Raw genomic sequence first — 26,963 nt, forward strand, 5'->3', positions numbered from 1 at the left:
CATATATACTTCTTATATGTATGCTTTTTATGTTCATAGTTGCAGTCGCGGTTCTGATGGCCTCATCAGGACATAGAAAATGAGTTGAAAAGGTTATTTACAGCGAAAACTACCAAAAGGTTCACAACTTTAGTTTATAAACTTGTAAGAAACGGTTCATGAGAGCCATGAAAGGAAGAGTAACTTATCTAATGGCTGCAACATGTTCAAGATGTTGGTGATGTTATCAATATCTTTGGCCGGACTAATGTGAAACAAAAGACAATAAAGTTTCTCTGTTGTATTACCAAATACAACAATACCCCAAATCTTATCTATTATCATTAATCTTAAAACAAATCAAGTTGTTTCACAGTAGGTTAAGCCTAAGCTCAGTTGTTTCTGAAACTGCAAAAGTCATTAGTTGTTCATATCTACAATAGAAGAAGCTCCATGGGTCTTATTCTTCTTCTCTAACATAAGATTTCAGAGAGGGAATACTTTTTTGTGCTTGAAGTATAACACAAAACCAAAATACAATAATCCGCATGCTACACCTGTTATCAGCAAAACATACTGGAACGTCGTCGGATTCTGGAAAACAGAGTCTTGCAAATTCATCCCAAAGACAGCCGTTACAGCGGCAAAAATGGCAGCCACAAATGTTGCCGCGGTGAGAAGCAGTTGAAACTGAATCAACTGATTCTGTACATTCCCCTAAGAAAACATGGACAAAGTTAGAGAGACCCAGAGAGTATTGGCATGGAACAAGAACACGATTACGAAACTTATTTTGTCTGTCCTTACCAGTTTAATGTTGATCAGATCCTCTGTATCATCTATATACTCTTTCAGCTGCAAACACAAGATCATAATCAAAATGATGAAACAACATGTAGTTGAGAAGATAGATTAAGAATCTAACCGATGATAATTTGCTCAGAGTGTTATCAACAACGACGAAGTAAGCTTCTAGTAACATCTCTAGTTGATCGATATTCTCTCCGCTACTAGAGGAGCTTAACAAGCTTCTATGTGAGCCAACGATGCTGCTAAAGGCTCTTTGAAGCTTCCCAAAGGTTCCACTTGTTGATCCCACAGGTGAAACCGGCGCAGACTTCGAAACCATTCCAGAAGAGTCAAAGTCCTCACCAATGTTATCTCCTAGATCCTCTGACGCATGAGCTTCAGCTCTTTCTTTTTTCTCAGTCAAGTACATCTCAGCCATGTCATCGTCATCATCCATTAAATGTTCTATTTCATCACAAACCTGCAAGTTTTGACCTCCAAAATCAAATTATGGTACTAAGGCTTTTTCAAATTTGAAGAGAATTTGTGTTTTCACCTTCTGAACTTTCTGTGTTAAGGTAAGAAGACGGCCTTTTAGCCTGCGCACGTGTTCTAGATTAAGGGTGCTGATGTTAGTGGCTAGTTCATCTAGAACAGGATACACCTCCATCTCAAGCTCATTCACCTATTAAAATCACATTCACCAAAACTTCTGAGCTTAACTATAGCTTAAAAGCTCATTATATAGTTACACGAGAAGACAGTGTGGCATACCTGTGCATCTAAAGACAAGCAAGACAATTCCAAAACCAACTCCAATGCTTTAAATTCAAAGGGCAAATCATCTGAAACCAACACATATAACAGTTTTTATCAGCAGTCTAATCAAATATCATAATTCCTGGCCACCAACCAAAGCTATATAAAAATCGCTGACCTATAAGATTTAAGTGTTGGTTCGATTGGAGACGTTTACACAATTCAGACTGGTACTGAACAACAGATGCATCCCTAGCATTCATGAGAATAACCTCATCAGCTGTGATTATACACCTGATCTTCTCAAGGCTGACCACTATCGCTCTCTCACGCCCCAAAATACTCGAAGGATAGATAAACAAAGGGTCAAGTAGTCTCAAATCCCTGGATGGTAAGGAACACCGTTTCATTATAGTCGCTTTGTCAAGCTCCAAAACCGCCGAGTTCCCATCTTGATCAATCTTCACCCAAGAACGACTAGACTGGCCTCTCTTCTTAAGGCCAGAAAACGGATGTCCACGGTTACTTTGGCCTTCGAGATTCACCGGTCTGCCAATTTTTTGAGAAGATATGAAATCCGGAAGATTAGAAATGGAGAATGGATCCAGTTGTTCTCCCATGTTTGCTCTATCCTCTCTTTCTTACAATTTACTAAATGCAGTAGAACCAAACTCCAACAGTTTCCTGTGAAATAGAAGCAGTCGAAGTAAAGCTTTTTGCAACAATTCTCCAACCTGAAAACAACATGAAACTCAAATTCAATTTTGAAAACTCACAAATCAAAAGATAATACTTTTCACCAAGAATCCACCTTTAGGAAAACCCTCAAATCTCTAACTAATCTAGGTTTGAATAACTTCGTCTTAAGTTCTTAAAGACGCTAAAATGAAGAAAAGGCACATAATTTACAGTTAAGGAAGATCCAATTCTCAAATTCAGTATCTCAATTCCAAGAATTCGTAATTACAACAATTCTCAATGTTTTGAGTTTTACAACAACAAATTCAGTATCTCAATTCCAAGAATTCGTAATTACAAAGTTTTGTGACTTTGTAAACAACAATAAATTACAAATCGCACTGATCAATTAGGTCTACAGTATCATATATTCATATCCATTCCCAAATACATACCCGAACAAAAGCCAAGAATCCAAAAAAAAGGAAGAAACTTTCAAAGACCATAAACATCATCAAGCAAAATTAAAAATAAAACTCCAAATTCCAAAATAAAAACTTCACCTTTCGTTTACAAAAGCTTTCACTTTTCCAAAAGTGCAGCAGCAACAGAAGAAGAAGAAGAAGCACACAGCTTTTGTTCTTTAACGTATCTGAAGCCACGTGTTAAAAAGTCAAGGCGTCTATATCTATTGGATAGAACACGGTTTCTTACAAAGACCGTCACACAGAGGATTCATTTTATAAAACAGAATCAGATAAGAGTCGTCGACATGGCGCGTAACGCAGCCATGGTTTTGTTTTGTTAGTTAAAGTTCCGAACTTTACGAGATACCTTTCGTTCTGCTTATCACCAAACCAACGAACAGAAACCAAACCCTAGATCCCCTTTTCCTCATCTTGATTTTTCTTCTTCTTCTTCCTTCGTTTTCTCTAACAAAAAACGAAATTTCACAACTTAATCCCCACAAGTGAAACAAAAATCTTCATCACTGAGAGATCAGATTGTTTTAGCTTGATCAAAATCGTTTTCAAGGTATGTTTTTTTTTTATGTATATCGGTTTTGATTTGTTTTGAACACGAGAAATGGCTAAAAAGATTGATTGCTTTTGGTTGTTTGTTTAGGTGTTATGGAGTCTGAACATGAAGAAGATGTGTTATCAAAACCAAAACATGATGAAGATGGAAACAAGGAAGGCTCATTAGGGGATGAAGAAAATGGAGATGGAGAGCATAAAAGAATATTTTCAGAGGAAACAGGAAGTGTGATCATTCACTCAGAAGCACATTCAAGATTCATTCACTCAGAAGCACATTCAAGATCATCATCATCGTCTTCTTCATCATCGTCATCTTCTTCGTATTTATCGCCACCGAAAGATCTACCTGAAGACGGCAAAGAATTATCGAATGAACCAGAGATATCTTCACCTCCTGTTCAAGTAATGGATAGGGATGATGATGATGATAACGGAAACTATGACCCGAATAGGATTCCATCTTCGGTTTTCGAGAGAAGCAAATCGAATATACCAGCTGAATGGAGCTGTACTTCGAATGAATCTCTCTTTAGCATTCATTTAGGACGCAACAGTTTCACTGCTGATTTGATGAAATCAGGTGAGCTCTATAAATCGGGAGAGTTACTAGCGTACAGTCCCGCACTTCCTATGCCACCTCCACCAGGATCAGAATCAAAACCCGTCGTAGAAGAACCCAAAGTTGTTGATTCGAGAAAGGAAGAGGAAGTTGTACATACATCTTCATCTGATGAAGAAGAGGAAGATAAGAGAGAAAGCCATGAGAAAGAACAACAACCAGCTGTCTCTTGGAAAACTCCTTCAACTTCTTACCATTCTAACCAAAGCTCAAACAGTGCACATTCCTTCTCTTTCCCAATGTACACACTCCATCCATGAACATGCCTTGATATACATTCCCTTCTCTCGCTTTCTCTGGATTTTTTTTAATGAAAGTTTCTCGCCTTTTTGTTTTACAGATTGGCAGGAGCTGCAAGTGATTCAAGAAAGGGAGAAACAGAGGAACAGAAGAAACAAGCACAAGAAGCAAAACAGCCACAAGAGTCAGAAAAACCAGCAGATGCAGCAAATCAAAAGCAGTCAATGTGTAGGTGGTTCTCATGTTTTCCTCCATGTCCTTGGTGTTGTTCTCCCTGCTCTTGTGCTTGATTCTGTTTTGCTGTTTTATTAGACAAAAAAAAAAAAACTGTGGAGTTTATCTCCTGAAAAAAGGTCAGGTAGGTCAATAGAACCTTAAATCATTTTAATTTTGATCTCTCCTTTGTTCAAGAGAAGATGCATAGATCAAAGAAATATGTTCCAGAGTTATCTCAAAACAAAATCTCAAACCGAAAAGATCATCGACTAGAATATCAACGAAAACTAAAAGCTGTTTTAACATAGCCTAAAACCTCAGATTCTCAACCAATGAGCAAAATTTGGAAGAAGCAGAAACTAGTCTAGTTTTTGGCCTCAGTATTGCCATGGCCGTTGTTCTGGTGTGCTTTCCCATCCCCATCAGACTCACTGTTCCGTCTGCCATAGCCTCGTCCTCCATTGACACCATTGCCCCGAGGTTTGTATCCATCGTTTCTGTAACCATTCTCAGTCCTATAGTAACCACCGTTGTTTCGTGCAGAGGATCTGCTGCCATTTTGATTGTTGCTACCTCCTGCAGAATCCAAAAACAACAATAAAGATTAGGCTTTTGCTTTTGCATTTGAATAAAGTTAATGTTGGATACACCATTGCCTTCAGAAACTTGCCTCGCTTTTCTTCAATAGATGCTCTTCGGTTTCCAACCATGATTGGAGATTCCTTGTGAGCCTAGAGTTGTGCAGTTAAAGATCAGAAATCAAAAAGTTCAAATTACAGTACATTATAGTTGAGAGTTTGATTTGGCAAACATATACATACCAGGAAGACATTTTTTATTGCTTCACCATTTTCGAATGCCACAAACCCGAAACAGTTCTTATCTTCCTGAAAAGCGGAAAGATTTTTAAGCGAGTGAGTGAACTAGGGGACTAAGGTTTCGAAACCATGCAAATACATTATCTGTTAAGATCATTGAAAGAATAACTGACCGGGTAACTTCTGACTTGGATACCATCTTTTCTAATAGCTCCAAAACCTTTGAATGTTTCATAGAGTTGCTCGATAGTTGCATCCATAGGCAAGTTTGCAACAAATATGGAACTACTACCCTTGGCTGATACGCAGAAATATAATTAATCAAATGAACAACGGCAACAAGAAGATTCCAGTTTCATCGTTCTTAACACTATTATGCTGAATAACCAACCTGGCTGTTCAATGGTTTTAGCAGAAGCCTGTCCAGGAATTGGGGAAGGAGCCTTAGCCTTATGCTCAGAAGCAACAGTCGGTTTCTCGACACGTTTAGGCTTAGTTGGTGAAGCTGTAACATTGAATGAACTTCCGTTTTGAGCCAGAGACTGGACCTGTATTATTGAAGTACACCAGGAGATTAGAGTATATTAAACGGAAAAAAACTAATAGCTTATGAAACCAAGCACAAAAGAGGGAGACTCACAAGAATTGATGCAAAGGATTTCTTGGGAGCCTCCTCTTGAAGTTTGGCTTCAGCAGCTTTAGTGACATTGGGGACATTTGCATGTCCGTTTGCAGGTTTTGTCACCGTAGTCTTAGCTTGAGTAGGGACAATAACCGCCTCTACAGTTTCCTTTGCAGGCTCTGCTACTCAAAACCAATACCATATGAATCAAAACAATGTCAAGATGGTGAACTTTTCAAATTCTTGATATATTAAACCATTGGTAAAGTACTTACCGGTTACACTCTTTGTTGGCTCGATTACTTCAGGGCTCTCCTCAACCTCCTTGGTAGCTTCTGGTTCAACAACCACATCAGACACATACCTAAAGGTATCATTCAGCACAAAGTAGCTTCCATTGCGAGGCACAAGGAAGAAACTTTGAGAAAACTTCCTTCTTCCTCCATCTTTTCCAATCACTAAACCCGTGACTAGAGTCACAACACCATTCTTTAAAGATGGTTGAGAATCAGCAGTCAGAATCTCGATCTCCGAGTTTTTGTAGTCAATGGACATGATCTGATCATTAATAGCCTGCAAAAAACACAATGAAACAAATTTTAAAAAACTTTCTTGATTCCATTAAGAAAGACTATATATACAAGGTGGCTATGACATTATAGGAACTTACTTTCAAGGATTTGATAGGAACCATCTCACCATCGAGACCTGGCCGTAAAAGACCACTGTTCTCAAGATAGAATTTGTAAACTTCAGCAGGTGATTCATAAAGATGGGTATAGTACTTCTGAACAAAGGCATTACCCACAGTGCCTGGATCTACTAACGGAGCCTTTGATTCAGTTGTCATCTCTGCAAGCATTCCACAAATCGAAACAGAATCATACACAAGAGTCAGACAACCGCACAAGCACTTATCAAGAAAAAGAACTCCAAAGTTACACAGAGTACGTTCATGTTTCTTGAACTCCCTAACTCTAATCTATCTGCCAATTCAATATAACTGTAAAATCTTGAAAGTTGTACAAAACCCCACAAAACAAAAGACTTAGAACTGTACTTTGTGGATCTAACAGTACGAAATTGCAAAGTACAGATATTTTATTTCCCCAGAAGTAAATTGAAGTGTTACAGATCTAAAGTGAAAGGTTTAAACTTTGCTGCAAATTGAAGCAATTAAAAGGGATTGGAAAATAGAGTAAGAAGTATGAAGAAGAAGCAATTACCTGGTCAATTGGAGAAGACAATAAGAATCAATTTCACAACGAGAGAGAGAGAGAGAGAGAGAGAGAGAGTTAACTTGTTGTGATTGGGTTATATATGGCTTCTAGGGTTTTTTACATTTCAATCTCCGACCAGAATTGGGATTTCGTTTTTTTTTTTTCCTACTTTGCAGATATCATCCAGTAATATCTGGCCACGTAATCATATAGCACAGAGTAATGTAAGGATGATGGGCATACCTTTTTTAAAAATTTATTTATTTTCTATCTAATAAATATTAGTGAAGATTTATTTCTTTTTCCAGATCCTACACATTGANAATTGGCTTTCGTATAAAAATTGTATGTGATTTTGTTTTGTATTGGTTTGAAAATAATAATCGGTTCAAATCCTGAATTAATTGGTGTAAAAAAAAAAAAAAAAATCATATTTTGATTTCCAAATTCCAATTAATTGTTTCTAGAACTTTCCGATTTTTAAAAAAATTGGCTTTCGTATAAAAATTGTATGTGATTTTGTTTTGTATTGGTTTGAAAATAATAATCGGTTCAAATCCTGAATTAATTGGTGTAAAAAAGAAAAAAAAAATCATATTTTGATTTCCAAATTCCAATTAATTGTTTCTAGAACCTTCCGATTTTTTTAAAAAAATGGCTTTCGTATAATTGTATGTGATTTTGGTTTGTATTGGTTTGAAAATAATAATTGGTTTCAAATCCTGAATTAATTGGTGAAAAAAAAAATCATATTTCGATTTCCAAATTCTAATTACTTGTTTCTAAAACCTTCGGATTTTTGAAAAAATTGGCTTTCGTATAAAATTGTATGTGATTTTGGTTTGTATTGGTTTGAAAATAATAATTGGTTCATTTGGATTCCAAATTCCAATTACTTGTTTCTAGAACCTTCGGATTTTTGAAAAAAATGGCTTTCGTATAAAGTTGTATATGATTTTGATTTCCAAATTTCAATTAGTTGTTTCTAGAATTTTCGGATTTTTGAAAAAAATGGCTTTTGTATAAAAGTGTATGTGATTTTGGTTTGTATTGGTTTGAAAATAAGGATTCCAAATTCCAATTACTTATTTCTAGAACCTTCAGATTTTTTTTTTAAAATTGGATTTCGTATAAAATTGTATGTGATTTTGATTTCCAAATTCTAATTACTTGTTTCTAAAACATTCGGATTTTTGAAAAAAATTGGCTTTCGTACAAAATTGTACGTGATTTTGGTTTTTATTGGTTTGAAAATAATAATTGGTTCATTTGGATTCCAAATTCCAATTACTTGTTTCTAGAACCTTCGGATTTTTGAAAAAAATGGCTTTCGTATAAAGTTGTATATGATTTGGATTTCCAAATTTCAATTACTTGTTTCTAACTCTTTCGGATTTTTGAAAAAATTGGCTTTCGTATAAAAGTGTATGTGATTTTGGTTTGTATTGGTTTGAAAATAAGCATTCCAAATTCCAATTACTTGTTTCTAGAACCTTCGGATTTTTGAAAAAAATGGCTTTCGTATAAAGTTGTATATGATTTTGATTTCCAAATTTCAATTACTTGTTTCTAGAACTTTCGGATTTTTGAAAAAATTGGCTTTCGTATAAAAGTGTATGTGATTTTGGTTTGTATTGGTTTGAAAATAAGGATTCCAAATTCCAATTACTTATTTCTAGAACCTTCAGAATTTTTTTTAAAAAATGGCTTTCGTATAAAATTGTATGTGATTTTGATTTCCAAATTCCAATTACTTGTTTCTAAAATATTCAAAATTTTTGAAAAAATTGTCTTTCGTACAAAATTGTATGTGATTTTGGTTTGTATTGGTTTGAAAATAATAATTGGTTCATTTGGATTCCAAATTCCAATTACTTATTTCTAGAACCTTTGGATTTTTGAAAAAAATGGCTTTCGTATAAAGTTGTATATGATTTTGATTTCCAAATTTCAATAACTTGTTTCTAGAACTTTCAGATTTTTTAAAACATTGGCTTTCGTATAAAAGTGTATGTGATTTTGGTTTGTATTGGTTTGAAAATAAGGATTCCAAATTCCAATTTCTTATTTCTAGAACCTTCGGATTTTTTTAAAAAATTGGCTTTCGCATAAAATTGTGTGTGATTTTGATTTCCAAATTCTAATTACTTGTTTCTAATACCTTCGAATTTTTTTAAAAATTGGCTTTCGTACAAAATTGTATGTGATTTTGGTTTGTATTGGTTTGAAAATAATAATTGCTTCATTTGGATTCCAAATTTCAATTACTTGTTTCTAAAACCTTCAAATTTGCTGAAAAAATGGCTTTCGTATAAAGTTGTATGTGATTTTGGTTTGTATTGGTTTGAAAATAATAATTGCTTCATTTGGATTCCAAATTTCAATTACTTGTTTCTAAAACCTTCAAATTTTCTGAAAAAATGGCTTTCGTATAAAGTTGTATGTGATTTTGGTTTGTATTGGTTTGAAAATAATAATTGCTTCATTTGGATTCCAAATTTCAATTACTTGTTTCTAAAACCTTCAAATTTTCTGAAAAAATGGCTTTCGTATAAAGTTGTATGTGATTTTGGTTTGTATTGGTTTGAAAATAATAATTGCTTCATTTGGATTCCAAATTTCAATTACTTGTTTCTAAAACCTTCAAATTTTCTGAAAAAATGGCTTTCGTATAAAGTTGTATGTGATTTTGGTTTGTATTGGTTTGAAAATAATAATTGGTTCGGTTGGGCTGGGTTCGATTTTTAGTTTGGTTTTATATTTTTCTTTTTATTTTTAATCTTAAAAAAAAAAAAAAAAAGCCCCCGGCGAGGATCGAACTCACGACCTTTCGCTTACGAAGCGAACGCAATACCACTATGCTACGGAGGCGATTTGTTTTAATTCGTCAATAACAGAATAAAACTTTAATGTTTGATTAACAAACTTAAGCAATTTCGTTAACTCTTTTCTTTTGACGGAAGGAGACGGACGAGAAAGAGACGACGCCGGCGGCGAAATGTGCGGAATCGCAATTGTAGTGTGCGGCGTTCGTATCGAACTCTCGACGCTTGCTTCGTTTCTCTCAGCCCCCGAGCCTCCTTTCGAACGAGTAAATCTCTTCCTCTGATGTCACTTGTGATTTACATCTCTTACCGTATTGGCGTTTGAGTTCATAGCTTTTAGTATGACTTGCTTTTGGTAGAAGTTTAGGGTTTAGCGTTACTGATAAAAGATTGAATCTTTAATTGAATTGGAAGACTGATTGTTCTTATGTAACTATTTGCTGGGTAGAAAGAAAGATTACTCTTTTTTGAGTTTTGATCAATGGCTAATGAATAATGTATTGAGATAAGGGTATTGGTTGTCCATAGATCAGTTCTTATTTGACCAATCATATTAGAATTTAAAGTTTGCTAATTTAATGTTTTCTTGGTGTTAAACCAGTTGCAAGTCTCTATTGAAGATGTTAAAGCTGTCTTAAGCCAAAGAGGTCCTGATAGTGTAGGCGAAAAGACGATTCATCTTCGACCTGATGTGCCAAATTGTGCTCAAGAATCTGCGACTCTCTCTGTTGTTGAGGCTGGCGAAGAAACTTATAAGCTTGAGGAGACTACTCTTTTGGGTGAACTGCATTTTATTGGTTCTACATTACAGCTTAGAGGAACTAGTCCTATTAGACAGCCATTGGTGGATTCTTCTGGAAACATTCTAGCTTACAATGGTCTGCTTTACTTCTTAAGCTTTTTTCTAATTATCATGAGTTTGGTTTACACTATACTATATTGATTGGTATATCTCCCTTTTAGGCGAAGTATTTGGAGGAATTGAACTCAATAGCTATGATAATGATACTGAAGTTCTTTTGAAGTCTTTAGAGAAAGCAAAAGTTCCAAATGTTCTTTCCATGATTAAAGGCCCCTGGGCCATTATCTATTGGCAGGTAATTCTGTAACTTATACGCTGTACTTTTTGTAGCAATTTTATTTGCTCTTTGAACATTTTTCTCCATCAGGAAAGCTCAAGAACGCTATGGTTTGGTAAAGATGCTTTTGGTCGGAGGAGCCTTCTTGTTCACTGGCCAACTGTGGAAGACCCTCGTTTTCTTCTATCGTCTGTTTCACCAGCTGCTTCTGTAGCACACGGCTCAGGTTTGTATTGCTTAATAGTCATTTTTGTGTCTCTATGTACACTCCAGTTTTTGTATTGCTTTATGTACAGATAATTATTTTTGGCAGTATCAGATGCTGAAAATGGTAATAGCGGTCATAGGTTTTGGGAAGAGCTTCCATGTGGAGTGTACAGCATTTCTTTTGGGGTTTCAGAATCTGGTTTATGTATTCATGGTGAAGTCACGAAGCACGAATCGAGAAATCCCATTTGGAAAGAATTGATTGAATGGGAAAGGAAATCTGTTGCACCAACACCTGAAGATCTATCAACATCATCGCTTAGTGGAATTCAAGAAGAGGAAGAAAATGCTGTTTCAACTTCTTCAGGTACTGGTTAGAATTCGTTTTATTTCTCCAGTTATGTCCAGATCTCATATGCCTGACAAGGTTTAGGTTTAGGACTTGCGCAGACAGTTCTTGTTGTGTTAAAGGAATCAGTGAGGCGGCGAACTTCACTTCATAACATTTTTCAGGTATGAGCTTTAACTTTCACTCTCTCCAAACATATTGTGTTCTCCTCTAAACAGCTTATTGGCATAAACAGGGAGAAAAAGAAGTCGTCCCAGTAGCTGTTCTTTTCTCTGGTGGATTGGATTCGATGATACTTGCTGCGCTGTTGGATCAGTGCCTTGATCCAAAATGTAATAATTCCTCTGCACTGTCTGTCTTAGGCATCAATTCTGAAACTAATCCAACAAACTTTAATGTCTATTTCTTCAGATGAAGTTGATCTCCTTAATGTCAGTTTTGACGGTCCTAATGCTCCTGACAGGATCTCTGCCAAGGCTGGAATAAAGGAACTTCAAAAGATTGCACCTTTGAGAAGGTTGAATTCTCAAACCTTTTTGTCAAAAATGCATACATTTGTTACTATTTATGATTGATACAAATGCTCTTGGAATTTTTCAGGTGGAAGCTTGTTGAGGTTGATGCTGATCTGTCAAAACTAACCTTTGAGACAAAACGTGTCATGTCACTCATAAATCCTGCTGACACTTACATGGTAAACTTTAAAGTCTTGGAGATTCTGATTACAATCTTCCGAACTTGATGTGAATTACACAATCTTCTTTTGCAATGTTCTAGGACCTCAACATTGGAACAGCACTGTGGCTTGCTGCTCGGGGTGATGGTTGGATTCAAAACGAAAGCGACAATCAAGCAGTAGAGGAAGATAACCGGCGGGTCAAATATAAGTCTGATGCTAGAATTCTACTTGTTGGCGCTGGTGCTGATGAGCAATGTGCTGGTTATGGCAGGCACAGAACAAAATACCGAAATGGGAGGTAAGTATATGTCTACAGATACATTCTCTTATGGATGTAAACGAACAATAACCTCATCTCGCAAGTTTTATTGATTTTTCCAGTTGGGTTGCGTTGGATCAAGAAATGAAATTAGATATGCAGAGAATTTGGAAAAGAAATTTAGGTCGAGATGATCGATGCATTGCAGATAACGGTAAAGAGGTATATGTCACTCCATTCTCCATAACTAGAAACCGAAATCGTTTATTCTTTGTGCTCCGTTCTTCAATGTTAAATATAACATTTTCAGGGGAGATTCCCGTTCTTGGATGAAGATGTGATAAAGACTCTCCTTGACATTCCCTTGTGGGAGATTGCGGATCTTGAGCAACCAAGTGGAAAGGGAGACAAGAAGATTCTTAGACAGGTGAATAAATAAAAGCTACCATTTTTACTTTAAGCATGCCACAAGAACATTCTTGAAACTTCATAAACCTAAAATGTTACCTAAAACTCTTGAAGGTTGCAAAGTTGCTTGGTTTACATGAAGTTGCAAAGATGCCTAAGAGAGCAATTCAGGTAAGTTAAAAAAGCTCAGAATTGACTTCAAACCATTACAGTTGAGAGTTTTTTCTGGTGTGTGTTTTTGCTATTTCAGTCTCATTATTGTTTTGAACTTTGGTTGTGGTTGATTAGTTTGGATCAAGAATCGCTCGTGAATCAAACCGGAAGAATTTTGGAAGTAACCGTGCCGCAAATCAGGCTTCTGCCGGGAGTGTGAGATTCCATGCGCCATCACACTAATCTCTTCAGACTCATTATGTTAGACAACTATTGTCCGATCCATTTTGTTATTCTATGTATACATTTTTTTAAGTACGTTTTTCTTCATTCCTCTCGTATATCGTCGTAACGCCCTTAATGCTACCTTTAAGTTATATTTAATTATATAAAGGGCAATTGTCATAAATACCACTAAAATAGGTTTTTATTCCAAAAATACCACAATTTAGTTTTTTTTCCAAAACTACCACTAAAATGTATTTTTTTCCAAAAGTACCACATAATTGAACTAAAGTTTTAATACTAAAAACTAATTCCTAAATTATAAATACTATACCCTACCCCTAAAAACTAAACCCTAAAACTAAATTTGTCAATCCAAACATAAAAAAAAAATTCTATATTCTTAAAATTCAATTTTTTGTGTTAGTGGTAATTTTGGAAAAAAAAACTTTTATGGTATTTTTGGAAAAAAAAACTAACATGTGGTATTTTTGGAAAAAAAAACTTATTTAGTGGTATTTAAAGGAATTTCTCTTATATAAATAGTCCTTGTGTTTAAGACAAAATAAAAAATATTATAATTGAAAGTTTTTTTTATTTCGGATATTCTATATGTAAATGACGATTTAATGATAGTAAATCTATAAAATCTATGTAAATGACGATTTCGGATATTCTTTGTTTTTCTGTCGCGCTACAAAGGAGCAATGTGAGGTGGTGTTGCAGATTCTTAAGCAATATGAAAGGGTTTCTGGTCAGCAAATCAATTTCCAGAAATCCTCTGTCCAATTTGGATATACAGTGGAAGGTGGACTCATAGAGGAATTAAAGGGAGTTTTGGGTATAACAAACCTAGGCGGGATGAGTTCGTATTTAGGGATCCCAGAGAGTCTAGGTGGCTCTAAGACGAAAAAAATTTCGTTTGTTCAGGATAAGCTGCTGTCACGGGCTAGTGGTTGGCCTGCTCGTTTGTTATCTAAAAGGGGCAAGGAGGTGATGATTAAATCCGTAGCTACGGCGTTCCCTACCTTTGTGATGTCATGCTTTAGGCTGACAAAAACAGTTACGAGGAAGTTAACTAGCGCTATCTCGAACTTTTGGTGCAGTTCGTTTGGGCAATCGAGGGGTCTGCATTGGATCGCCTGGGATAAGCTGTGCTGTAGCAAAAATGACGGAGGACTGGGTTTCGGGTGTATAGATGACTATAACACGGCTCTGCTTGCCAAACAGCTTTGGCGGCTGATTACGGTTCCAGATTCTCTTTTTGCACGGGTGTTTAAAGGCCGTTACTATCAGCATTCCGACCCGTTGGATCCAATTAAATCTTACTCGCCGTCTTATGGGTGGCGGAGTATAGTTTTTGCTCGCTTTCTGGTTAACAAAGGACTAATTAAACGAGTAGGATCTGGTGTTTCAATTTCCGTATAGACTGACCCATGGATCCCTGCTCAATCCCCGAGACCAGCATTGAGTACAGGATTGTCTTATGATCCTCTGCTTCGAGTTTCAAATCTTATTACCAGGAGTTGTAATACTTGGGATATGGCTCAGCTTACGGCTACGTTTGTACCGGAAGATGTTGTTATAATTTATTTATTATTATTTTTTTTTTTAATGTTGTTATAATTTTTGCCATACTTCTGCACCAACCGAATAAACTGGATTTGCTGGGTTGGCATTTTACTACATCTGGTAAGTATTTGGTAAAATCAGGTTATCACGTTCTTCGTTCAAATATGTCGGTCTCCACTGAACCGACAATATTTGGACCGAACATTGCCCCTCTCCGGGCGTTTGTGTGGAAAATTCGGTGCCCGCCGAAACTTCGACATTTTATGTGGCAAGTGCTTTCGGGTTGTGTCGGAGTTACAGCTAATCTGCAAACGTGGAATAAGTGGTGATGCCACGTGTGGCCTTTGGGGATTTCAGGAGGAGACGATTAATCACACCCTCTTTGAATGTCTGCCAGCCAAACAGGTTTGGGCTTTGTCGCAGTTTCTGACGGCCCTAGGTTCTTTTCCTTTGGGACCAGTTTACACGAATATGGATTTTCTCTTTTTGCGGTTTACAACTGTTCTGATACATGAAGTTTTTCCCTGGATTCTACGGTATATTTGGAAATCTCGCAATGATAAACTTTTCAGTAATCTTGATTCGAATCCTCTTGCAATCTTGCGGATAGCGGAGGATGAGGCAAAAGCATGGACTCTGGCTCAGACAGAGGATATGGTATTAGTACCAGAAAATCCTGTTGCAGGTGTTCTTGGCGGAAGTGGGGGATTAGGGGTTCCTAGGTCTTTCTCAAGTTACCTTTGTTTTGTGGATGGTTCTTGGAAAGAAACGGATTGCTATGTGGGTAGAGGATGGTTTTGTACGTCGCCCTGGGGTGACGCTCCTACTATGGTAGCAGCCAACCTTCGACGTAGTGTTTCCCCTCTACATGCCGAGTTTGAAGCCCTTGTCTGGACTATGCGCTGTATGATTAGGGTGGATAATCAATCTGTCATCTTTCTCACCGGCTGCTCTGACTTAGTGAAGATGGTGTCTTCGCCTGCCGAGTGGCCAGCTTTTTTGCCTTATTTGGAGGACATACAAGCAGACAAGGAGGAGTTTGCTTCTTTCTCGTTGGTCTACGTCCCATGAACTCAGAATGGTAAAGCGGATAATTTAGCATGACGAGTCCGCACAGTTCCGCACTTAGTTACTGTTGATATGAGAAACAACAACTAGATGAATTCGAATGAGAAATAAGATTTGGGCAGACTTTTGGTGTAAATCGACAAGAACAAAGAAGAATGATGAACTAGATTTTGTATTAATTAAATCTCTCGTATTGCGAAAGTTACATATGTGTCTTTTTCCTCTACAAACTTCGAATATTTAAGCTAAACGAACTTGAACTTCTCCTGAATCTCCTCCTACGATCTCGCCCTCGATCTCTCCGGTTTGACTCAGCATCTTAATCGAATTCTCTTCCTGGGCCCCCGTTTGGCCCAATAACGGTTCCGGCACTCACTCCTTAATGGGCTTTCCCAAGGGCCTTCAACTCGTCGAAACCAAACACCAACAATTTCCCCCAGCCTTTTAACCTAGCGAGAAGGTTGAAAGGCAAATATTCGGAGAATCTCTCGTCGTTTCGGTTTTGCAATCCTCCTCAGGGAGAACACGCTAGATCTCGGCCTCCGAGATTTTTGTGATGATTATCTTCTCTCTCCCGAAATCCAACGGTGGAGACGAACGGTTTGGACGGTCCATATTAGAAGAGAGAGATTCGTGGGATCTCGAAAACCGAAGTAATTATGACTTATAAGCCACTAGCTACACGTCTCGTCATAACCGTGCACTCGTCCACTACTTGAAGGTAATATTTTCTTCTCTTTCTCGCTTTTTAAACAACTTCTAGGGTTTTCCTTTCTTCACTGTTTGAATTTCTTCTTCCCTTTTGCTTCTACTCGAACTCAGTCGACCGTAGTTCTTCTTTCTATTTCTATTCTGATGGCGCAACTTGAGCTCTGGGGGAATCACATTCCCCCGATTACCATGGAGAAAAACTTAATTGACCTTTGTCAAAAACACGGCGTTCCCCCGGAGGTAGAGACGATGCTTTCCCCCGGAGATGCATTCACTCTGGAGACCGTCCCCCCGGACTATTGCTGGACATACACGACATACTTTGAGAGATGCAGGCTCGTTTTCCCCATCCTCCGAATCTTCTTAGAAGTCATGCAACGCCTCCGAATGGCGTTCCCCCAGATATGTCCGAATTTCGTAAGACACGTAATCGGACTATACATCCGAGGACGTGAGGAGGAATTATCCTAGGTGTGGACGACATCCTATGGTTGTGTCACGTTAAACACAACTCGGGATTTCAGGGGACCTTCTCTATGTCCCGTCGACAAGATCGAGAAATCCTCCAAGCGATCCCCGGGAAAGATGATCGATGGAGGGAGAAGTATTTTTACTACCGGGTAAACGCTGCCTCGGTGGGAGACTTCAATTTTAGCCGACTTCCGACCCAGTGGGCCGTATGCGTAGGTCAGAATGACCTCGACACACTTCACAGCTTACCGTTATTATCTTTGTTTGTTGTAGTTAAAGTGCATTCCTTGATTGAATTTCGTAGTTAACCTTTTGGCCTTGAATGTTTCAGATTCCGGAGACCACCCTTTGACCCCCGCTGTTGAGAATTTGGCGGCAAGGCTGAGAAACGGTTAGGTCCGGTGGAACACCTTCTCGCGAGTTAGCATAACTATGGCTCTCAACATTCCACTAGTACCAATCGTCCCTGCTCCGATTCAAAACCCGGATCTGCCAGTGCAACCCGAGGTTCAGAGTCCGCCCGCGTCACCCCATAGTGAGCACGCCGAACACTCGGTTGCCCACGCAGGTAGCATTCATGACCTTTTTTTTTGTTGCTTGCTGTTTTTTTTTTAAAGAAGACAAATCCTTGTTTCGTTAACCTTTAAGTAACTTGTCATGCTATTATTGACAGTCGACCCAGCCCGACGTCATCAAACCAGCTCCTCATCTACATCTACCCCCTTGTTCGCCATGGTGAGAAAACCAACGCTTCGTGAACTCCGTGAGCAGACCCCATCCTCGCGTCGCGTGCAAGCTGGTGATGTCGATGCTGCTCTGACTTCCGCTCTTCGGGCTGTTCAAGCCCCTCTTCGGGCGGTGCCAGTCTCTGGACAAAGCGAGGAAGTTGATCAGGCGCATGTGGCCCCTGTCATGCCCTCCACTCAAGGCTGGGAAATAATGCTCGTGAGCTCTCATTCCACGCACAGCGAGCCGCCGCCTCCGCAAAAGCAGGCTCGTCCCAATGAGAAAAGGAGTCGCGGAAGCCGAGGGGACCAGCGCCGCGATAGTCGTCCAGCCGAGCAATGACCCAACCCACCCGTCAAGGACCAAGCCCCTTCCAGAAACGGGTATTCCAACCGACCGTTTCACGGGAAGTTTCATGTGACTCGCCAACCGTGGAAGATCACCTCGAGATGTTGACTCTGTTCCGGCATCTGAAGACTGCCCGGTGTCAGGTCCCGCTGGTCAAGGACCTTGCGGAACGCGAAGCCTACATAGAGGGAATCTTCAGTTCTTGGTTAGTATATTTTCATGGTAAGAATTTGCAACTTCGGACTTAGTTAGTATATTTTCAGTTCAACTGGAGGAATAGTTCCTTTAGTTGATGTTCATTTTGTTGTTTTTCTTTTTGGTTTTTGGTGATCGTCATTCGCAGTCCATCGCCAGTTAGAACAAGTTGGTCGCTCTTTATGAAAGGTGAATAAAAGAAGTTCCCAGGCCGCCGAGCTGCACAACACACAGAGGGTGATCCATGAGCTGACGACGGCGCTGAAGGCTGTGCAGGAAAGACAGACGGCTGCGAATGACAAGGTAACCCTCCTTGAGCAAGAAGTAGCTGCCCTGAAAGCCGGACAAGAAAGGCTTATTGACCTTGAGAAGGAGCTAACGTTGTCCAAGACTGCTCAATCGAAGGCTTCCACGGACTGGGATCTGCAGCTGAAAGAGAACAAATGGCTGAAAGACAAGGCCGCGGATGCGGAAAAGCAGCATGCTGAGGCCACCCGCAAAGCATTTCACAACGTCAAAGATCGATTGTCGCACGACTACTGGGTAATCCTCGACTCCATCAAGAGTAAGTGGGAGAAGAAGAAGGAGAAGTCGGAGGTGGAGGGCGACCTTGCGGAGATTGAATCCAATCTTCTGTTGATCAGGCAGATCAGCGAAGGGAAAACTTCGGTCGAAGAGGAGCTGAAGATCCTCGGAGCTAAGAAGGCAGCTCTCACAGTTTGATCCGATTCTATTGAGGTCTTGGATTTCTCAAGTGGGGAAACTTGACCTTCCGCAGGTTTTGGAGGACTCGGTTGCGCCGATGGAAGTGGATGCTGGGACTGGAGTCCCACGAGGTCTGAATGAGCATGGGAGTAACGCAAGCGGGGAGGCGGACTTAGCAGCCGGAAGGGAAGAGGAAGACAACTGATCCTGTTTATCGTTTTGTTTTTTTTTCTTTGCTTTTAAGAATTTGGTTTGTTTTGCCCGGGAGGTTTTTAATCCACAGACTTGACCTAACTTTCCTCGGAAGGATTTTAAATCCTTTTCCTTAATTTATCTCGCATTCGTAGAATTCTCCTTTCTTATTATAAGTGGAGAAAGCTTCTTTGTCTGTTTGTTTGAATGCAGGAAGAAAAACGGATGGGAAGTTTATAGTTGGCAAATTTCGAGAATGGACTATGCGGCATTCATTCGCTTTGACCAGATTGTGTTATGTTGATTAATGAAGTATGAATAGAAAATGAGGTGATTTTGAGTTGAGTAGCGAGATTATGCTTAATTTGCGTGGGGTGCCCGGGGGCTATTCTACCCTACCTCGCGTGGTCGAGGAGAGCGATTGAAGTTGAGACAATGCAACTGTTATTGTTGTAGGGTGAGTCGTGATGAAAAACTCGTGTTTTATTGAAAGCAACTGTGATGTGAGCACCGGTCGCCTCGCGGTACGGACTGAAAATTGGTTCTTCAGAACGGTCAGGTTATGGCCAACTTTCCTCGGGCCAAACGATGGTGAACGATTGAGGAGGGAAAACGAACGATGGATACGAGTTTTGGTGATGAACAAACGAGTGGAACGCGAGATGGAATTATGGTCACGACTTCGGGCATACGGACGGTCCGATGCGGTAGCGGTTCGGAACGACCGTCGGGAATAGGAAGTGGCTAGCGAACCAAGTGATGGTTTTGCTAGGAGAAATGGAAGCGAGGGTGGATCGAGTGACGACACATGAGTGTTGGCTCTACTCGTGATACGACCGGACTAGAAGATTACGAACCCGGTTCGAGAATCTACTAGGGTTTCTCAATAGTTAGTCCCAGACTATGGCTAAAGAGAGAAGTGAGACAAGAAACAAAGATTCACTCTTTGGGAAAATAATTTCATACAAGTCTGTGTTTTACAATGGAAAAGAGGTTTAAATAGTGTGAGGGTTTAGAGGGAACCAGGGACATGCGGACTCGCTATGGTCCGCACACGTTTGCCCTTGACGTGTTTCCTTTGATGGAGAACACGTCGCCCTCTAAGTGGTTTAAACAGGACCACACACGTCACACTACTCTAATGTTACAAAAGAAAGTTCTAGACAAAGTTCAAAACGCAACGCTTAAACAAAAAGATAACACGTCCTTAGGCTTTGATGCGGGAACCACATCATCAGCTTCAAAGCGCAAAGGTTTGCATTAGGACTTGTCGCCTTATTAAAACTTTCTCCGGTAAACCTCGTGGGACAAACCCGGAGTAAGGAAAAATAGTACGGTCATGATCCTAACGACTTGGTCGCCTTCATCCTTGGGTAAGGATGAAGGCCGTGCGATCTGTCTCCACTTGGATCGCCCTGGCCGGGTTGTTCTCTTGATCTTCTCGAACAAAGGCTTGCACGAGCTGATTGATCTTCTATCTTGCGGCCTTAGACGAGCTTTTTGATCGCATAGTAGCTCCCGGAGTGATCCTTGGTGCATTGGCCTGATGTTGTCCTGCGGGTAATGCAAGTGTCTCGGCAGCGTCCTGGGCGTCCTGGTCCGGTACGAGCATTCCTGGCTGCGTGTCCGGTCCCGTGCTCACATCATTCTCTCCCCCTTGAGAAGGTTTTGTCCTCAAAACTTCTTCGTCGTCACTTGCATCAAACGAAACAAGATCAGTAATGTTGAATGATGTAGAAGTGTTGTACTCACCTGGCAGTTCAAGGCGGTAGGCGTTGTCGTTGATCTTCTCTATGACTCGGAAAGGTCTGTCGCCACGCGGGCTAAGCTTGTCCTTCCTCTTCTGTGCACACCGCTCCGCCCTTAGGTGCAGCCAAACCCAATCTCCCGGTTTGAAAAGCATAGGTTTGTGTCCGCGGTTGAGGAAACGTGCATATTGTTCGGTCCTCCTCTCGATGTTTGTTCGAACTTCCTCATGAAGCTTCTTGACCAATTCGGCTCTTGCGGCTCCATCTTGACTCTCGACCTCGTCCGGTGGTAACGGTAGTAGATCCATCGGAGTAAGAGGTTTAAATCCGTAAGCGACCTCGAATGGCGACTTCTTGGTGGCCGAGTGAATGGCTTGATTGTATGCGAACCAGTGTTCACGAAATCGGCGTCGGTGGCCGTTGAGGCGGCGAGTAGACGTTGGGCGGTGGTTCACCGCCGCGAGTTGGTGGTAATCGGCCAAACAAATCGGCCAATTCTTTTTTCTTTCTAAAACTTAATTTTTTGAATGGTATTACATAAAGTAAACTTGTGCTATTTTAGTTAAGATCTGTGAGAAATGATGAAAACAGAGGCAAAAAACGAAAAAATGAGAAGAAAAAAAATGCAGGAATCATGGCGGCCGTTAGGGTTTTTTTAGGAAGAAGATGAACACAATGAAATGACCAATTTGTCCTTCTCATTTAAGTGAAAAATAAAAGATTGGGAATTTTGTTTATTCTACCACATTGGCTAAAAAAGTTTTCCCAAATACCACATTTTTATTTTCTTTTAAGAAATACCATATTTGAGATTTAAGAGAGAGATAAGATGACAATTTTATCTTTCAAATAAGAGGGGTGAGATATATATATAGGCATGTTGTCTTTTTATGACAGTACTTTTCAGTTTTCACTATACCAATATGATTAGACATTATACCAGTTGGCATTTAATATGAAGAAAGAGAAGATCTCTTAGGACAAAAAATGTGTCGTAGCAATCCTAGAAAAAAACAAGGAATTAAAAATTAATAGACAAATGATAGAAGATAAAACAAATAAAGAGAACAAAACGAAGAAAGCATTCTTGTGATTTAAAAAGTACATCACCTAAGTTTTTGTAATTGTCCATCGTATATTATGTTATAGGTGGACAACAATAAGTTGCAATAACTTGTCCACTGCGCATCAATGCTGAGAAGATTATGCATTTTTTCTTTTAGTAAGAGACATGGTGATTAACCTAAATAATGGTCAACATATGTATGAAAACTTGTCCACATTCTAGTAATAAATTTACGAGAGGATAATTTTCATTTTTATTGTCTACTGCATATAACTGTGAACAACCTAAGCCCTATGATGGACAACTTAAAATCAAAACTCGTCCACATTTGTGTAGAGGAAAACTAATATTATTGTCTACTGCATATAAAAATGAAAATGATTCATATTTTATGGAGGACAACTACGACTAAAACTTGTCTACAACTACAATGAAAAGTTGTGCACACTGTAAATAGATGACAACAATTATAATAATATAATATATTTATTGTTCATTGCATTCTCAAAGAAAAAACACATTATATTTTAAAATCGATCTGATAGTTGTGAAAAAGATAACGATAAAGGAAGGTGGAAGAAGACGAAAGGGTGAGCCAATTTAGATTTTTATTCATGTTTTTTTAAAAAAATTTTCACTCCTTTTTATCCTTATGTTAATATTAAAATAATTAAAACGATATAAAATTATGTGTCAGAGTTTGGTTTTTACTACGAATAAAAGAAAGCTTTGGTTGCTTTATTTAAGGTTACTTTAGTCATTTAACTTTGGTTTTGTAGTAGCCGGGAAAAGGTTCAATCGAATGTGGCATTCTTTAAAAGAAACTGAATTGATTGTGGTACTTCTGTTAAAAATCTCTAAAAGATTTTTCCCTCATCTAGCTTCGATCCCTGGTCTGAACACGATTTAAAACTCTTTAAACCACTACACTACTTCAACTTTCAACATAAATGCGTAACTTTATTAATATATAACCTCGTATTTGGTAAAAATAATGATATATCCCCTAACGCCTACTACCGCTTATTCAACGATTAATCCCGCCTAAACCGTCTAGGCGCTAGGCGCTAATCTACCGCCCGAATAGCGCCTAGCGCTTTCTTGAATACTGATGCGAACTCGATGAGTGGGACGCATTCTATCCATGTCCCTTTGTTGCTTGCGATCGCCGTTCGAAGTAAAGCTCTAATGGATCGGTTTACGACGTCGGTCTGTCCGTCAGTTTGCGGTTGTGTGCGGCGGTGGAGTACAGCAGTTTGGTTCCAAGTTTCTTCCATAAGGTCCGCCAGAAATGTCAAAGGAATTTCGAATCACGATCAGAAATAATGGTCCGCGGTAAACCATGGAGTCGGACCACTTGAATAAAGAATATGTCGGCCAATTGCACCGCATCGTGGCTCGTGACATGGAATGAAATGCGCCTTCTTTGAGAACCAATCAACCACAACCATCAAACTGTCCTTCTAGTTTATAGGGGGCAACCCGAGGACAAAATCCATAGACAGGTCGATCCAAGGTCTTGTCGACACCGGTAGTGGTGTGTATAGGCCGTGCGGGTGGGTAATTGACTTGGACGCTCGACACACCACGCATTGTTCACAATGCTTCTCGACCATATTTTGCATCTTTGGCCAAAAGAAGTGTTCTTGGAGCACGGCCAAAGTCTTTGTTATACCAAAATGTCCGGTCAGTCCCCCATTTTGCGCTTCTTGGACTAACAAGTTGCGGATCAAACCGGTTGGGATGCATAGACGTCGGCCCCGGAACAGATATCCATCGTACACGTAGAACTCGGTGAACGTGTCTTTGCCGTGATTCTTGAAACAATCTCCAAACTCGGCGTCGTTGGTGTACGTTTCCTAAATGCTTTCGAACCCCAACACTTTGGCGTCCATGGTGGTGATCAGGGGGTGTCTTCATGACAATGCGTCGGCAACGATATTCTCCTTGAATTTCTTATATTTGATCACGTAGGAAAAAGACTCAATGAACTCCAGCCATTTAGCGTACCTCCTTTTAAGGTTGGTCTGACTTCACAAATGCTTCAAGGTCTCGTGGTCCGTGTGAATCACAAACTCCCGGGCCAAAAGGTAGTGCTGCCAAGTCTCCATGGCACGGACCAATGTGTATAGCTCCTTATCGTAGGTAGGATAGTTGAGAGTGGCGCTGCTGAGTTTTTCACTGATACCTTAAACTTAATAGGAAATTTGAAATCTATATTAAATTTTTTAAGTCTTTGAAATGTACCTTATGTATTGAACTAAATGACTATTTTGTCCTCAATTATAAATTAATTAAAACTAAATACTATAAAATTAAATTAATTCATTTGAAAATTTTATTTTTACTAACATTGTCTAAACTAGATATTCGGGTAAAATCTTGTAAAACATTGTTTAGTGATTAAAGATCCAATAATCTGTTACTCTATCGTGATTAAAGATCTCGTATTATTTAGTAATTTAATTTTAAAATTTATTATATAAAAATTAAAATTAAATTAATTAGAATTTTTCTTTTTTTTCCATTTATGTTTAGTAAATGTTTTAGATAATATTAGTTTTCATTTAATAAAAAAAATTGAAAAATAGTTATATTTTTTAATTCATTTTGAAAATTGTTAACTTTAATAAAATAATTTAAAATTGTGAGCTTTTAGAAAATAAATCAACAGTTCAAAAAAATCGACTTTGTAACAAATCAATTAATAAAAGAATGAATCGAATTTTTAATATAAGTCAACAAAGAAAAAACATAAATCAGCAAAAATAAAATATAAGTCGACAGTTAAAAAAGTCAATCATATTAATAAGTCAACTTAAAATGAAATAAGCCTACTAAGACCAAACAAATCAACGGGAAAGAAATATAAGTCAACAACAAAACAAATAAGTCAACATCATCAAAAGTCGACTTTGTAAAAAAACAATCAAACAAAAAAAAAGTCGACAATTTTAAAATAAATCGATGGAAAAACAAATAAGTCGACAAAAATTAAACTTAAGTCAATCATTCAAAATATCGCCCTTATTAATAAATTAATGTAGAATATAATAAGTCAATAATAAATAAACAAATCAACAAAAAACAAATATAAATCGATGAACAAAAAAAATAAGTCAACAGTTGAAAAAACCGACTATGTTATAAATCCACTAGACATAACATAAGTCAACTGTTCTAATATAAGTCGATGACAAAGATAATTAAGTCAACAGAAATATAAAAACAAAACGATTGTTCAAAAAGTCGACATTATAAATAAATCAACCTAAATTAAAATAAGTCTAAAACATTGATATATATATATATATATTATAAATTGTATAATCTTGAATTATTTATTTTTAAATAAATTTAAATCTAAATAATATCAACAAAAAGAATTAAATTCTTTTTCTTTGATCAAAATTTTAGGATCAAAAATTTATTCATGTAATCATTATTTAAAATACAATAAGTAATTTTAAATTATTAAATAATTAATTCCGAATTTAACAATTTTAAAAATTAATTTATTTTTAAAGTTGATTTATTTTTAAATATAAGTTAAGTTTTTATTATTTTATTTAATTGTTGACATTATTTAATAATAAGGGTATTTCTGTCCATTTTTATTTCAAAATGTGTAGTTTTCAAATAACTGTAAGATTAAGTGTAATTTTCAAATTTAGTATAGTTTTCAAATTGTCCCGAATCTGACCAAGTAAATACAAAACGTTACCAGCCTGAAAAAAGCAAAAGTTGCAGGACCCCAGGCTTTGGACGAGAGATCTTGCCAAACCAAAGAACATGATAATCCTAAAACACAAAGATAAAAGGAAGTTAGACCCATTCCAAGATTTTTCAATCTATTGTTAACAAGCAACAAACAACGATGGTGAAGAGTGAGAAATGAAAGGGACCAAATAACATGACTCATGGCATCAACAACTTCCTTCAGAAATGGCTTAACTTATCTAATAGGATCAGCGATCGCAAGCAAGCATCAATCTGCAGAATCATTCATCATCATCCATCAAAATCGGACCGTTGTCGCCTTTCACGGGAGATTAGAAAAAATCATAAGATAGAAAACAAAATTGGACCGTTGTCGCATCTCAAACGGCTCGAATTTAAAGAGATTTCTCAAAGGTCGGTGGTGGTGATTTTAGAGATTTCTGGGTTTTATTAGAGACCCAAACGGTCGAAACTCGAATTGAAACTCTTCCGTAACTGAAAATGATACTTTTCTGGATTTAAGTCATGTTTTTTTTTTGTCAACCATTGGGCCACAACTGGCCGGCCCATTAGCCAAATTCCTACATTCGAATGATTTAAATCATGTTTTAACGTCCACAATTTTATTTATTTTATGACCGTTTGAAGTGTCATGTGTCTAATCAATTTAACTAAACCAAACCAATATAATAATACTACGGTTTAAACCAAAACATCATGTTTAAAAAAACTAATCAACAAAAATTGATGTTTTAAATGGCCTATAACAAAGTTCATGGTTTAAATGGCCAAAATTTGAAAGTTGATCATGGTTTAAATAACATTTTTCCCATTTTAATTCTATTTTTCTTTTAGGTCATCCCTAATTTTCACATGATTAATGTCATGAAATCGAGTTTATGAAATGCTTTGTTTGTTTAGTGGAATGGAAGAAAGGAACAGAGAAAATACCTGGTGTCATCACTTCAATCATTGCTTCCATCATTGCTGTCCACGTCCTACCATTTAAATCGCCTTTCCAGATACCTATTAGTGACACCCAATTAAACGTAAAACTCGTTAATTAACTTTCTGTGACATAATTAATCAAAGAAGAACACAAACCTCCTTGACACTCAAAGCAGCAGTCAGAATGGCTTCTGTGATTCCTATCTCTACATTGAAGGTTGTCACCAGAGCTTATCAATTTCTTTAGGCCTTGTTTTACCTAGATCTGCAGGTTTTAACATCAGTCAAATGCTGCATAAACCGCCACACTAACCTGAAACAAAGAGATC

At 38.0% G+C, this 26,963-nt stretch overlaps 4 protein-coding genes and 1 non-coding gene across 5 annotated transcripts; 2 read left to right on the plus strand and 3 right to left on the minus strand.

Moving 5' to 3' along the window:
- LOC104710277 (magnesium transporter MRS2-5-like) lies at positions 300–2,850 on the minus strand. The gene is made up of 7 exons (XM_010426858.1): positions 2,769–2,850; positions 1,706–2,261; positions 1,543–1,613; positions 1,325–1,453; positions 905–1,249; positions 787–834; positions 300–696 (listed from the first exon to the last, which is right to left on the minus strand). Exons 2-7 carry the CDS (start codon positions 2,145–2,147, stop codon positions 466–468), a joined length of 1,266 nt encoding a protein of 421 aa, XP_010425160.1. The 5' UTR covers positions 2,148–2,261; positions 2,769–2,850; the 3' UTR covers positions 300–465.
- LOC104710278 (suppressor protein SRP40-like) lies at positions 2,996–4,673 on the plus strand. The gene is made up of 3 exons (XM_010426859.2): positions 2,996–3,240; positions 3,331–4,105; positions 4,205–4,673. The coding sequence occupies exons 2-3, from the start codon at positions 3,336–3,338 to the stop codon at positions 4,392–4,394; spliced, it is 960 nt and encodes a 319-aa protein (XP_010425161.1). The 5' UTR covers positions 2,996–3,240; positions 3,331–3,335; the 3' UTR covers positions 4,395–4,673.
- Positions 4,468–7,099, minus strand: LOC104710279 (putative G3BP-like protein). The gene is made up of 9 exons (XM_010426861.1): positions 6,987–7,099; positions 6,431–6,612; positions 6,036–6,333; positions 5,779–5,942; positions 5,530–5,686; positions 5,312–5,436; positions 5,142–5,207; positions 4,991–5,051; positions 4,468–4,896 (listed from the first exon to the last, which is right to left on the minus strand). Exons 2-9 carry the CDS (start codon positions 6,608–6,610, stop codon positions 4,685–4,687), a joined length of 1,263 nt encoding a protein of 420 aa, XP_010425163.1. The 5' UTR covers positions 6,611–6,612; positions 6,987–7,099; the 3' UTR covers positions 4,468–4,684.
- TRNAT-CGU lies at positions 9,780–9,851 on the minus strand. Its single transcript has one exon. It is a non-coding gene; the product is annotated as a tRNA-Thr (tRNA).
- LOC104710280 (asparagine synthetase domain-containing protein 1-like) lies at positions 9,921–13,269 on the plus strand. The gene is made up of 14 exons (XM_010426863.2): positions 9,921–10,071; positions 10,407–10,683; positions 10,769–10,902; positions 10,975–11,110; positions 11,204–11,458; positions 11,531–11,604; positions 11,676–11,772; positions 11,852–11,957; positions 12,041–12,134; positions 12,218–12,417; positions 12,501–12,600; positions 12,689–12,805; positions 12,901–12,957; positions 13,075–13,269. The coding sequence occupies exons 1-14, from the start codon at positions 9,979–9,981 to the stop codon at positions 13,180–13,182; spliced, it is 1,848 nt and encodes a 615-aa protein (XP_010425165.1). The 5' UTR covers positions 9,921–9,978; the 3' UTR covers positions 13,183–13,269.

Source organism: Camelina sativa, chromosome 9 (assembly GCF_000633955.1).
Source record: "Camelina sativa cultivar DH55 chromosome 9, Cs, whole genome shotgun sequence".
In the NCBI taxonomy this organism is placed as follows: Eukaryota; Viridiplantae; Streptophyta; class Magnoliopsida; order Brassicales; family Brassicaceae; genus Camelina; species Camelina sativa.